At 41.6% G+C, this 14,732-nt stretch overlaps 1 protein-coding gene across 1 annotated transcript in view; it reads left to right on the forward strand.

Moving 5' to 3' along the window:
- Positions 1-14,732, forward strand: part of AACS (acetoacetyl-CoA synthetase) — a 37,795-nt gene that overhangs the window by 7,167 nt on the left and 15,896 nt on the right. Inside the window, exons 4-8 of the mRNA XM_032127919.1 lie at positions 2,339-2,452; positions 8,636-8,733; positions 12,416-12,530; positions 13,034-13,115; positions 13,224-13,371. Coding sequence (XP_031983810.1) covers positions 2,339-2,452; positions 8,636-8,733; positions 12,416-12,530; positions 13,034-13,115; positions 13,224-13,371 — 557 coding nt within the window. The remainder of the gene's footprint in view (positions 1-2,338; positions 2,453-8,635; positions 8,734-12,415; positions 12,531-13,033; positions 13,116-13,223; positions 13,372-14,732) is intronic.

The following is a 14,732-nucleotide window of genomic DNA, read 5'->3' on the forward strand; positions in this document are numbered from 1 at the left end:
TTCATGAGGATGGCCATGCTAAGACATGGAGAAAGGAATTTTTTCTTTTGTTTGCTGACTTTGGTAACTTTAAAAACCAGTTCTAATCTCTATTGGATGGGATTATCTTCTGTGCAGGTGTGAGTGTGCTTCCAGAGGGAGCTGCATTCTGGGCTTCCCTTCTGCTGGACCTAATCCTTATCATGAGGCTGACCAAGCAGTGATGCTTCTTAGTAGCTTATCAATGAACAATGAGGCCTTGCAGCTCCTTAGCAGAGAAGGTGATGCAGAACTCTGCATTGATTGTGTAGGTGTTAAAAATCTTAGTTTCTGGTTTTAGGTACATGGGAACCCATTTCTGAGTTACAAATAAATTGTTTTTGAACAGCTGTGTGAGGCAACCATCACCTTCTGTAAGCTTACTGCTGGAGAAATACTTATCAGTTGCATTTCACTGCTGAGAGGTATTGAAAGAAACCTCTCTGATCTCATACATACATTAAAATCAACTACCAGTTCAAAGAGAATGGTGAAATCTGTGACCCAGTTTTGGTGGAATAAGAATTGATCTGGTAAAGCCTGATGGAAGTGAGCCTTGTAACCAAAAGCTGGCTTCAAAGTAATGGACTCATCACTTTCAGATTTTGAGATTGTTAGAAAAGCTTCTTATGTGTTATATAGTAGAGAAAAAAAATCAATATAGTTAAGTATATCTTGTGGAGCACCTGAAAGCCAAGCATTGATTAATGAGTCAACTCTAAATGTGTGTAGAATTGATATGATTGATTTGTTAATGTTAAAAACTAAACATGCAACTTGAGAAAGCGGAGTTAAATATTGTCACTTCAAATTACCACAGGAATTATTACCAGTTCAGTGAATTGCTTGTTTTGACATGTGATTACATTGTTTTGTAGGTACTTTTTGTTAGGAAGTCATGGGGTGTACCAGAGACTGCTGTGTGTCACATAATCACAGGTGGTGATAGCAAAAGGAGCAAAATTATTTTCTAGTTGATTATTGTATGAGTGCTGGAATGAACAACTGGCTCCTCTGTGGTGAACAGACTTCCACCTGCATTTCTTTTGTGACCTTCTGCTGTGTTTAATCTTCTTAACACTTCTTAAGTCAGAGTGTTTTTTGGTAACTCCCTGCTGCTAGGTCAGAGTGGTGGTTTGGGGGCCTGGGCCAGGTTTGTGTTCACTGGGGATGGTTCTGTGGGGGCAGTGTGGTTGTCATAGGGCATAGGAATGTAAATGTAACTTTCCTAAACAATTTCACTTGTCACTGGCTCCCGTGGTGAATCTTTTTTGTGATTCCCTTCTCCTGGGGCTTTAATCATGGAGCAAGATCAGTGTCTCACTTCCTGTTGTTCTGTGGGAACACAGGCTCTGTTGGCAGTCCCTGCTCAGTTTGTGAACTGCATGTAGCAGGGACTTGGGTTGTTTTACATCATGACCTGCTCCCTTTCTCTGTGTAAGTCCAGATTTATTGGTGTGAAAATCTAAGAAGGCAGAAGAGTAAAAAGTATCATTCCCTGCTTAAGGCAATCAGACTGATGGCAGCTGTCCTTCAAGGAGCAGGGTGTGCAGCTCACCTTTCCTGTGATGGCCTTGGCATGTGTGTCTTCATAAGAAGTGCTGGACAGTGGAAATAGGACAGGCCACATGGTTTGCAGGCATCCCACTGAGGAAGTACAGGAAGGGACTTTAAGGTGACAGATTTTTGCTTTCATAACATTCAGGTTTGTTCATTTTGTTTCACGAGTGATTTATTAGCAGCTTATGTAACATCTGACATTCAGTACAATAGGGAAAACACCCTGCAGATCCTTTCAGAGGTGAATGGAGTCCAGGTCAGTTTGTTTGCTTTGTACTGTGTTGGCAAAGGCAGATGTTCCCAAAGCACAGTGGAAGTCAGGCCTGTATGTGCATGATTTTCTAGTCAGTGACTTGCTGTAACAACCTGAACTTGGCAGCTTGGGGCTGCTTCCCAGACCTAATGAGAAAACTGAGCAAAAAGGGAAAATGAGGTTCTTACCATGTTATAAATTAGCCCTGGTGAGTGCAATCTATTTACCATGAATTCTCTTTGAGAGCACACAGTTTTCTTCAGTTTGTGTTTCTGCAGATGTTTGTCTTTAGAAATGTCCTCATGCCTAATGAACAAATACCACTGATTAATACTTGATTCCCATTAAAAAGAAGAGGCTTTGGTAAAAACTTCAAAAGCAAAAGTATAAATATTACTGGAAGCTGTTCTCTTAAAATTGCTTTCTATTCTTTGAGAATTAGTTGTTTGTACTAGGCCTGTTGTAATGCCTGATTTCTGACTGGTTGCTTTAATTTTCTTTCCTCAGGGGAAGGCAAAGAAGAAATCCTGAAAGTTACTTTTGAAGAACTGAGACAAGCTGTAGCTTTGTATGCTGCAGCCATGAGGAAGATGGGAGTAAAAGTAGGAGACAGAGTTGTGGGTGAGTAATTTTTTTAAGGGACAGGAGGTGGAATTTTTTTTTGAAATGTGCAAGTGAGTAGTCAGTTACAGAAACATGACCATGAAATAGTGTTTCACAGAAAATTTCACATAAACATTCCAAAGAAAAGGCTCTTATGCTGCTGTATTTACATTTGTAGGAAATGCGTTTGTAGAGGGAAGGAACCTGGATTAGCCTGCAGGTTCTGTAGCCCTGAAGGGGGAAGGAGAATGCTTCATGCACAGAGGTCTGCTTCAGAAACACTCTGTGGGAGCAGAGGGGATGGAGACTCTGCCTCTAGCTGGGCCTTGAGTCACGAGGTCTGGCAGATTTGTGTGGGCCAGTCTGGGAAATGATGGTCCAAGGTTGGTTGTCCTGGTGGCACTGGCAATTCCTGACCCTGTGGCCCCAGTGCTCTGTGAGCTGCAGGTCTGGAGGAGAGAACTTGTCCTGCCCCCAGAATGGTGGGAGTGAGCAGCTGGTGGGCAATAACTCTTCAAGTCACCAGTGCAGAGATGAGTAGTTAGAACCCTGTGATCCCTCTTCTGCAGTAATATTTCCTGTCACAAGGCTGTCATGTGTGTTTTTCTATATAAACAGGTTTTTGTCCTGTGAGCAGCTTGTCCAGTATGTAGTCCAGGCATGGAAAGGAGTTACATTTATTTCTAAATTGCTGGTTTTGATCTTCCAGCTGAGCTGCTTCACCTCTGTTATGTGTGCTCTGTGATACTCTTCAGTTTGTCTGTGGCAGTGCAAGTCAGAACTGCAATATCTTTGAGGCTCTTTGGCTCCTACCTGGCAGTTCTGCTGGTGTGTGTGTCATTGTTCTGCTGGAATCACATGTTCTTTGAGTGACACTTGGCCATTATCCTAAATAAGTGTGTGTAAATTCTTACATGATGCAAACCCAAAGTGATGAATCTCTTGGTTTGTTTTCTGCATGCTACAAACTTGAACCTGTCTCTTGAAAACCAAGTTTTAAACCCACAGCTATGACCTGGAAATGTAAATCTACTCAGCAGAACTCATTTCTTGCATATGGTATGAGTATTCTCTGGAACTGGCAGCCAAACATTAAATTATCACAGCTGGTGGCTTGGTTTTTAACACGGAATTAGAGCTAAATCCTTAATTAGGTAGGAACCATACAGTGAAGTTAAGAAGGTTTGTCTGAATGAAGATGCTCTAATTTTATCTCAATTTTCAACCTTAATGCTGTCATGTTCATATCTGACCATTTCTTGAGCAGCAACAGCAGGGAAAATTTACTCTGAGCTGGAGAAGACATGGTCTTGAAATAATATAGCTGTAGCCTGTGCTGCTAATAATGCTACTATAATTTTAGTAACAGTTCCTTTTAGTTAACAACTGTTTTGTTTAGCACTGCAGGCTGGCTGATTTTTTAATATTTCTTGTTTTGGCAACTGGCTTACCTCTTATTTAAATTAAAAACCATAGTTGATACTTTAAAAATGTGTTAATAAAGTAGTACACTTTAGATACTTCAATGGTACCTCAACTTCTTCCTTATGTTTCTCTGCTGTGCCAGAGGATATTGGCAGTCCTTGGAAGAGCTCAACTGTAACATTGCAGTCAGAGGCTGAAGCTTCCCAAACTGAGTTGGGGGACAGAGGAAGAATCAATAAGTGTTGGGTGGTATCAAAAATCAGGCTCTCCAAAACTTGTAAGAGTCCATGGAGATGTAATTTGTTCCAGTTTAGAGCAGATGGCAGAGGGGAAGGCAATTCTTGCTGTGGTTCATAGTAGTAAGACAGGGCCTGCTTGTACTGCTTCTGAAAAATCAGCTTTTAAATAGAAGGGAGATACTCTATGAACTTCATGCCTGACATGTAGTCAGCCTGTCAGGTTGTGATACCCTTTGTTGACACTTTCCCTTAAAATCTCGAGCTGTTAGAATTACATGAGACTATTACTGTTGTTTTCCTGTGAGTTTCATCTCCCATGCTTTGCTGCCTCTAAGACAAGACTGCTTTAACTTCTCATTATACTTAACATATCCCCTAGTTTGTTCAATACAATTTATGGTTGCATCATGACAGTAATAGTAGGTTGAAGCTGGAGGTGGGTGAGAGTGGGTGGACAGGCAATGGTGTCAGCACTTTTTCAGCTTGATTTCATCCTAGTCTTCCCTTTCCATCACTGAGAGCACTTAATAGTGAACATAATTGAAGCAGATGTGTTGTGAAACATATTTCTTCCTCTAAAGATGTCTTGCATCACTATCAGTGATGCTTGAACAGTTGGATGAGGCATACAGTACCCCCTGCAAGCTGCACAGATCCGTGTGTGTGGTACTCCTGGTCTCCTACTGGCCATCTGTTTGGCAAATAACAATGACTGAAACAGGAATAAAATAAACCTGGGATGATGTTTCTCCTCTCTGGACTGGTTGCTTCTACTTTATCCCTGTTGCCAGCTTTGCTCTGTTACAAGTCAGCAGTTAAAAACAATCTGATCTTCCCCATGTGTCCACACAAAAACATCCTCAACAAAACATCAGTGAATTACATTGTTTAGAGCTGGTATTTTATCTATAGCAACTGTATTAGCCCTGGTTGCTTACGTGGGTTTTAAAGCTAGCTTTGTAAGATGATTAGCATGGTACTAATAGTCTCAGGCCGCAGTAATGTTAGCCAGGGTGGCCACTTGCAAGTCCTACAGGAGTACAAAATGCTGTGTTAACATTGAAAAGGGAAACTGGAAGTCTGTTCTCTGAATTCTGTTCAGTTTGAGAGCTGGTGTAGTTCCATAATATAAGACAGTGAGAAGATATTTTAGTTGCTGCTCCCTATTTTCAGTCTTCCTGGTGTGTTCTTTTCAAGGCTCAGACAAAATCTTTGATGCAGGGTCCCAGTTCAATTGTTGACTTTTTTATTTTTTCCTCCATGCAGATAACTGAATGTTTGGGTGCCTCTGAGTACACCTTTATTAAACTTTATGAAGGCATTAGGTGCTTGCATGGAATGTGTTCTCAGCACTCTGAGAAATTAGAATTTGCAATAGTTTTTGGCACGATTAGATGAAATTTTTGGGCTACAGTATTTACCTATTCTCTTGGTAAAGTGCTGCAGTGTAAATGAACGTGTGTAACTGTAATCTTGGTGTGTGCTAGATTAAGCAAATAGCAACTGACAGAAAATGCTGAGGCACTTACAGTCCTGAGCAGATCAGGCTGTAAGTGCCTCTTAAAAAAAAACAAAAACAAACCCAGACAGTGTTTTTAAAATACCACTTGTCCTGCTTAGAGACTTCACAGGTTTTATGTGTCAGGTAAAGCTTTCATGTCTGTTTTTCTGGAGACTGTATACATTTTTATAATTCAGGAGGACTGCTGCTGGGACTCTTGTGTGTCATACTCTGGTAGTCCTACTTGATGAGTTCCCAGCTCCTGTGTTTTGAGCCCTTTATTCACTTGCTTTCTAGTTCACCCAAAGTAGGAAGATGCTTTTCCTTCTAGTAACAGAAAGTAATTTCCACCTTTCTTACCACCTTCAAGAAAGGGGTAAGAAGATGCAGAGATACTGTTATACCCTCTGTAGCCTTTACCATGCTGGCAAATCCTGATTTTGATCCTTAGCTGCAATGTTATATCAGGGAACATGGAGTTTCTAGTTAAATATATGAGCAAACATGATAAATATTTAAATCAGCAGTACCATTATTCCTCTGTAGTACAGAGCTTCTGTACATAGGTCACTGCTCTGTGACTCCTGCCTGATGTTAATCCAGCTAAAGAAGTTGCCTTTTTCATCCTCTTTGTCAGCAACATTCCTGTTTCTCCAGTTTTAGGCACTCGGGACCTGTGTCAGCCCACTGAGTGCCCTGAGGAGTGTGCTGGTATCTTGAGGGGCATAGTCAAATGCAGGGAGCTGTACATACATGGCAGTTGTTGTGATCAGCTTGAGAATCTCAGATATGAGAGGAAGAAAAAAAATTATAATTTTACTTCTTTCTAAATGAGAATTCAGTTTCCATCTGAAAGACTGGCAGAAGTAGTTTGTGTCATTTAGCTGTTGAAAGAAAAGGAACATGAGTTCTTACACTGCTGTGTTTGGAGGATCTCCAGCCAGAACAGACTCATATTTTTATCTGGGATGGTGCTGGGACAAATCTGTGAGATCCCAGAGAGCAGCAAGGCTTCAGGATCGGGTAAAGATACAGAAATGCAGAGTCAGTTGCTGTGTGTTTTGTACCTTTGGGCACTTTTGGCTGGTATCCTCCAAGACTCAAACACCACCTCAAAGCCAGCTGACAAATGAAGGTAATGATTTAATTGTCTGGCTCACAATAATCAGCAGACACTTGTATTCTTGCCTTGAGGGCTTTTGTGTAGGAGTGGTGAAAAGGAGAATTGCTTAAAACAGACCTGAAGCTTGTAAGCTGTGGCAAAGTAACAACTGCTCCAAAGCACAGGGAGAGATCTTTCAGTTTTCCTTGCACTCTGGCCCCCTGATGATCCCATCCAAGAAATGCAAGTGGAAATATTTGGCATCAATTAAAGAACTGCTTTCGTCACACAAAATGACATTTTGATCTGTTCTGGTTCATACATTTCAAATTATTTAGAGAGGTGTATTTGTCTTACAAGAAAAATCACAAAGATTTTGGGATACTGTGTCTTGTGTAAACCTTGACCCCAAGGGAAAAATAGCAAAATAAATAATGCTTTTATGGGCATGAGCTTTTGCTGCACTCTGTGTTTAAGAACTTCACTGAACAAACCACTGTAAGCTGTAGGCAGTTCTAGGGAGTAATTTTTATCTTAACATGGCATGAGGCTTTTATTCACAGTTGTGTGTTTTCCAGAAATGGTTGGGATTAAGTCATAATGCTGTTTTAAAAGTTACTGCTCCCAAAAGCACAGCAGCTTTCAGTAACTGCAGTGGCACTGCTGGTTTAAGAAACTGATCTCATGGATTTTTGCATGAGGAAAAAATCTCAGTTTAAAGCTTAATTTTCAAGTTTACTTTTTACAAAGTTGAAAAAGGATGGATTTTTTTCAAGCTGTGTAGAAAAACCTCACAAAAATCCATTTTGGTACTCTCCTACTTGATAATGTTAATGTAGCAGAAAGTTCTGTTGAGATCTGTGATGCTAGTTCCTGTCCTGAGAAGTGCATCCATCAATATCCTTCTTTGAGAAGTGCCTTGCACTGGTGAGTGTTTGCTGTCTGGTAGATACTTATGGTGCACCTGCAGCCCAAGATCTCAGTGCCCACCACTGCTGTTGAAAAGGATTTTTATTGCCATTTAAGTTTTGGTTTAAAATGCAAAATTCTTGTTAGATGTCAGAGTACTGCAATTAAGCCCATCCTGTGCTTTTTTTTTTTAAGTACTTGGACATTTTTTAGGTTGCTTAAAGAGGGTGATCTGAAACTCCAGATCTTTGATCCTCCTCAGTGTAGATTGTGAATTCCAGTTGCATGTTTTCATTTGTGGGCTGGATTCTGAGCAGTGCAGAGTCAGACTCAGCCACCCAGCACCTTCTGGAGAGTTGCTCAAATGGAGCTCACTGAAACTAAACTGACTTTCTTGACATTAATTTATTCTGTATGTCGTGATAAATTGAATTTAAATCTTGAAATCTTGCTGCAAGCTAATGAGAGAAACCTGAAGAGCCACATTTGTGTGGGAATGTTCCAGGGCTTGTCCCACTCTGTTACTCCCTTATCAGCTGAGACACTGGTTTTGCTTGTTTGTGTTCAAGATTCTGGCAGTGTCTACCAGACAACGTTTAGCTTTGTGAAGCTGAATCTCTGCTCTTGAGCTATTTATAATCGTTCCTTACAGATGCTTGTTCTTTCTCTAATGGCTGTTCTTCAGCCTTGTTCTATTCCCCTGCATGCTGCTGTATTCTTAGTCTCTGGGTACCCTAATCAATCCCATTAACTCTCTCCCAGTTACTCTTTTCAGCGTGCTGCCCTCTTCTTATTCTGGAAAGCTCCTAATTAAGCAGGAACATTTGTAAATTGGGAGTAACATTGTAGATAAAAAGCCTGATACAAATATTTTTATAAATGGATTTATTACTAATTCTTTGTGTAACTGATTTGGCTTCAAGGTGTGACACTGACTGTTTGTGTTTTTAAAATCTGTTTACTGTATACATTATATAGATGTTTTTAGTGTTGTTCCGTCTCTAACCACTCTACCTCTGCCCTAGGTTACTTGCCCAACAGCATCCATGCAGTGGAAGCAATGCTGGCTGCTGCAAGCATTGGTGCTATCTGGAGTTCCACATCCCCAGACTTTGGCATTAACGTGAGTAGCCCCAGTGCCTGTGCAGAGCAGCCCTCGCTGTGTCTCAGCCCAATGCCAGGGTGATAAATTCGGGTGGCAGATGGATTCTGTTCCCTTCAGTCTTGCTGCCACCTCCTGGCACAGCCGAGTACTCCGGAGCTTTTCCAGAGCTGCACAAACCCTCTTGCTTTCAGTTGTCACTACTGATTTTCAGCTTGGTGATTTGAGTGGCTTTAGCTACTCACTGTTGGGGTGTTTTCAGATGGACTCCATGGTCTTGGTGAGCTTTTATTTTATTAAATATGCTGATGAGCAGCAGTGCAACAGAGTTGTGAGGTTTGGCTTTTCCTCCTGAATCCTTGCCCTGGGCTGCTTAGCCACACTCCAGTTTCCGCACTCCTAAGTAGTCCCATCCTTTGCCTCCTGTGAGGGTGAACTCAGCACCACCTTGGTTGGTCTTTTCCACAAGGCTTTATTTGCCCACAGCGAGGAATTTCATGCTAATATCACTAACCTGATTAACTTCTTTTGTCCTAGAAATAAATGCTGCGTGTGAAATCATGGCATCCAAACTGATGTGCCCTGGAAGCTTTGGCAATATATTCTGCTTCCTTCAGAAAGTTTTTAGGACGCATCAACCACACATAAACCACTTCTAAGAGAGGGGGCATTGAACCTTTCTTCTATCTAAAAGTTTACACAGGCAAAATGTAGTGTTTGTGCATTGCACAGTGCAGAGAGCAATGTTTTTAGGTGATACCCTCAATTTCAGTGTTTAACCCCCGTGGCTGGGAAAATGTATGGAACAGTCCTTCCTGGATTAGCGCTAGAGGGCAGCAGCATTCCACACTCTTACACTTGAGGGTGTATCACTAGGGAAAAAATGATTAAAAAATCATTACAGCATGTAATGATCAATCTGTTCTACAAATATTTTCTGCTTGCTCAGAAAATGATGTATAGAACAGTATAGAGTGTCTTCTGTGCAATGTGATTCGATCTCTTATCTGGGGGAAGACTGTTCACTTTACTGCATTTCAAAGGACTGGTGTATTTTCTGTCCATGTTGGTGTGCTGTTGTTTTCAGTGCCCAGCTTTTAGTTTTTTCTGATAGCTTTTTAATGAAACTTGGCCTTGGAGCTGCAGTGCCATCAATATCATTTATTTTCCATTGGCAGTGTGTGTTGGCATGAATTCAAATCCTAAAATCCTGAGGGAGATAAGCAGAGACCCTCAGAGACATTGGCTTTCACCCTTAGGAAAAGCTATTCTTCCTTCTGTGAAGTTGCATTAGTCCTGTTAATTATAAACAAGGATTTTTGTGCTCGGAGAAATAATGTAGCATTTTCAACATTTAAGTCCAATTGTGTATGTGTGTTTTGTGAAGCTCAGAAATGCCACTCCTCAGAACTGCCTACACACTGCAGGCTCTGAATGCCATCCCTCCAAAGTCTTCAAGCGCTGAGGAAGTCTGCTGTCAGAGAAGCACTGAGCTCCCTCCCACGCACAATGCCACTCTTGGCAGCTGCTGCTTCATCTCTCTACTCCGTTATCCATTTCCATAAATTAATGGGCAAGTGGTGCTCTGTGGCCTGTGCATGAGAAATGGTTGGGTGTACAAGTTTATAAAGAAGCTCTCCTCTCAGTGAGGAGCCTTTGGTGAGCTCCAGCACAGTCAGTGCAGCTCCCTTCATGGGGCACTGCACAATTTTTTGGACTGAACTGGAAGCTCATGCAATAGAATGAGCCATATCTGCTACACCTGAGCTTTTTATGGAAGGAATTCCTTGCTGGGCCATCTGGTTGGATTAAAGTTCCAGTGCAGCAATTACATGTTCCATCTGCTTGTATTGCCTTTGTATCATATCAGGCTGCCCTGTGGGATTTGGTCCTGCCAGTGCTAATGAATCTAACTGGGTGTGTTAGCAGATTTGGTAGGACCCTGAGAATTGGAGCCATCTCTGCTTCTGATTCACACTTCTCTTCAGATTTGACTCTTCTGTTTAGAGTACCCTTAGTGCTCGTTGGTCTTAATTTTTAAACATCAGGCAGCATGGAAATGGGATGTGTGTGCTCTGCACTCAGCATGGGGATATGTACACACATATAAATGCACCCAGCACGTGTGTGGCTGCTTGGTCTGTTCCTGGAAAGAAGGAGGTATGAGAATATACCCAAGAAGCAGGAAATTTGACTTCATACTCCCTGAGAGAGTAACTGTAATGTATTAGTTAAATCTCCATTTCTGAGTTTGTTAGGTAACACATTAGGGGCTTCTTGAAAACCTCTTCTGTCACCAGAACAGATTCTGGTGATTTTTTTGTTTTAAAGTAATTGATAAATTTGAATGTCAGTGCATTGTCACTGTATTTTCTTATAAGGTGAACAAGGAAAAGGAAACACATCTTTGATAGGAGGGAAAGCTGTTAAGTGGCATTCCCAGCACATTTATATTTAGCCATATCCCTGTACCTTACCTGTGGTATTCAGTGAGCTTTCCTGAGGAGACAGCATGGGGAAATCATCAGGACAGGACTCCTGTCCTTTTGCAGCAGATGTTTTTGCAATGCTGAGCAGCCCAGCTTGGAAAGGAGTTTAACAGAGATGAGTTGATTGTGATGTTTTTGCTTTCATCTTCTGATTTGGTAAGAATTTTTTTCTCATTTTGGCTGCAAAGTAGAGGGCAAAATAGAAACCCGAAGAATAAAGAATGCTGGGAAGAATAAGCAGATGACTCAAGTCTGATTTCTGCAACATGATTTAGGAGATTGTTCTTGAACAGCTAACTGGCAATTTTACAGTATTGTGTAATCTTGTGGTTCTTAATGCTTCAAGTAATGGAGCTAGGGAGGTTTAAACCTGTGTGTTGAGAGCTTTTATTGAAAGGATTTGCTTCTTGCTGTTGAATACAAAAAGATCCATTTCTGGTAGGCTGCTGCATGCAGTGTACATGGAAAAAAGTAAATGCCAGAAGGTTTTTAATCTCAAATAGGGTGATAGCTGTGGTAAACTCCTGAACACAGTGTAAACTGGAGGAGACACCTGAAAATTTAGCATTTGAATGTGTTGTGCTGCAGAGATTGTAAAGGAGCTGTGGTATCTTTTGTTGGTAATCTGTGGGTGTTCAATATCAATTTATTTTGCTAAAAAACAGTGGTGAGGTTTCCTTTGTTGATGGTGGCAGAGCAAAGCTGTCAGGTCCTGTGAGGGGCCACCTCACCACATAAATGCATCTCTCCCAAGACTGGTGTTTGTTCCCCCCAGCAGCCTTGGGACACGTGGAGCCCCTTCCTGCAGGTGCAGCCAGGAGTCCTGGGCACCTTCACGGAGATCAAGTGCCCAATTCCTGCTCACATCACAGCTGCTTGTCCTCTTTACATGAGTCTAATCTGACTTGCAAGGTGATTTTTTTTTTAGCTGTTTAGAGAACTCTGTGATCTTGGCTCTTCCATAAAGGATGTTCTGTGATTTGTGGGGGTTTTATCATTGCCTGATATGTTTGGGGGGTCACGAAATAGATTGTTACAAACCTGGTGTGCTTCAGAGATCTTGTGTGAGTGAAAGACAAGCAGGCAGTCTTTTAACAACTCTCCTGTTAATTCCTGTCCTTACTCCTTGCTTGAATTGAAACTTGCATTTAGCACCCCCTGAAGTTTCCTCAGTTAATTTCATGTTTTTAACACATTTTTCTCTTTGTCCCTAGGGTGTACTGGACAGATTTTCCCAAATTCAGCCGAAGCTCATCTTCTCTGTTGAAGCTGTTATATACAATGGCAAAGAACACAACCACTTGGAAAAGCTGCTGAGGGTGGTAAAAGGTATTTCACTGCATCCCACCTGGTCTGTAGTTCTGTGAGCACTCAGAGCCTGCGCTGCCACTGCTTGTTGCTGTCCTTACTTCTCCACAGTGTCACTGTGGCCATTGAGATTTTCAGAAAAGACCATTCAACTTTTACCCAAATCTGTTCTGTAATTTTAAGTCTTCTGTTTGCTTATCTTGAATAGATCATCAGAAATTACCCAACAGTAGAAGCAGGGGAACAGGGGCTGATCATGGTGTTTTTAAGCTCAAGCAAAGTGCTGCTGAAGACAAATGGGGAGGCATTACAGCACTAAAACTTTCAGATTTACACATAAAAGGCTGGCAGCATTGAGGAAATTACATCTTGGGTAACAATTTAGTCCTCTGGGGTTTCAATACTCAGTGCCTCAGAATTATTTCTGTTACTTAGTGCATTAAACTGTATGATTCAATCAGGCAGAAAAGACCTTTGGTTATGTAACTGAAGGTAGGAAATAATTCTTTTCTTCCTTCTTCCAGGGCTTCCAGACCTAAAAAAAGTGGTGGTGATTCCATATGTATCTTCAAGAGAAACCATAGATATTTCTAAGATTCCAAACAGGTAATGGGAGCACTACTGGGTACAGAGGTGATCTTATATGTGAGCTGGGGTAATGCTTTCAGAAAGTTTTGAAATGTTAATTTTTTTTTTTCTCCCCTTCTTATGCAGTGTCTTTTTAGAAGACTTCCTTGCCACTGGGAGAGGAGACCAGGCTCCCCAGCTGGAGTTTGAGCAGCTGCCTTTCAGTCACCCTCTCTTTATCATGTATTCCTCAGGCACCACAGGGGCACCAAAATGCATGGTTCACTCAGCAGGGGTATGTCCTCCCTCCTGGAGCTGCACTGTCTATGCTTAACTGCTTGGGTTACATTTTTCCTTTAGCAGTATCACACTGTGATGTATTTTAAGGAGGAATTGATTGCTGACAGTTTTTCAGTAACTTGCAGTGAACCTTTTTATTTGTTAGTGGCTGTTTGAAAGCAACTGTGGATTGATAAGGATATAAAATACATTAGTTTAGAGGTCAGTGTGGAGACCTTTTGGATTCCAGGTGTTTCCTGGAAGCAAGTGCCGTTCACAAAAGCACCAGTAGAAGTGGCCTGACTGATACTTGAAGAGCAAAAGTCAAAGAACTTGGGTGTTTGCAACTGATTTTTGGACACTGTTAGCTTGAGGCCCATAGGCAGTTTTTGCAGTTTTTATTATCTAGATAATTTTTAGCCTTGAACTTTACTTTGTTTATCAGTTCAGAGTATGTCATCCTCATCAGTCCTTGTTTTTTAAGGAAGGATGCTGGAAGGTTGGTGTCTCTGAGTGTAGGTTTTGCTTTGTATTGAAACTTTGGTTTAGGCAGTGACTTGTTGTGGCTAAAGGCAATAGCTGATACTGGTGCCAGAATGCACCTTGCTCACATGCTTTCCACGTGCTATTGATGTTCTAAAGCTCTTAAAGTAGAGGAAGTGACTGCAGCAGTGTTGAAACTTTAATTCTGCTATAATCCTTAATAGAAGGTAGGTTTTTCTTCCATTTAAGGCAGGCAGGATGTGTTGTCTGGAGCATTTGTAGCCATGTGTATAAATGGAACTGCACAACTTTTAGCCAGAGTCCATCATTTCTGCTGCTTGCTCTGCAAGTCAGGATGAGCATCCTGCAGGGCTGGGTGGCCTGAGGGCAGGATCCTTTGATGCTGTGCCCACAGTGTGTGTGTTCTTGCCTCTCTTTGATGGCAAGGACTGGAGGATTTGCCCACAGACAAATCCCCTGCTGCCTGTAAACACTCTGCTTTATATGCTATCAGTAGGAGATCATACCAGGCAGCATGTGATGTACAAAATGGTCCCTTTGGGACACAAATCCAATGTTTGTGAAGAAGAAAGGAGGTGGATTTTGAAGTTTGACAGCTCTTCTGAAGCTGTGCTGGCTTTAGACTGGTTAAGTACTTGCAGAGGTGGATTAGCAAAAACAGGACAGGTATTTTGTTCAGTGATAGGTGATAAACAGTAGAGATGAAAAATAGCTGTAGATCAGACAATAGGACTTTTCTCTTGCAAAAACTTTCTTTTCCCATGTTACCTGTGTTAGCTTGCCCTGAATCATGACTCTGCTCTCCAGCTGAATCATGCACAGAGCTACCTTAAAGTTTAGGTCCAGACTACTCATCCTTGCTGGGGAGGAGAG

This window comes from Corvus moneduloides, chromosome 18 (genome assembly GCF_009650955.1).
Source record: "Corvus moneduloides isolate bCorMon1 chromosome 18, bCorMon1.pri, whole genome shotgun sequence".
NCBI lineage: Eukaryota > Metazoa > Chordata > Aves > Passeriformes > Corvidae > Corvus > Corvus moneduloides.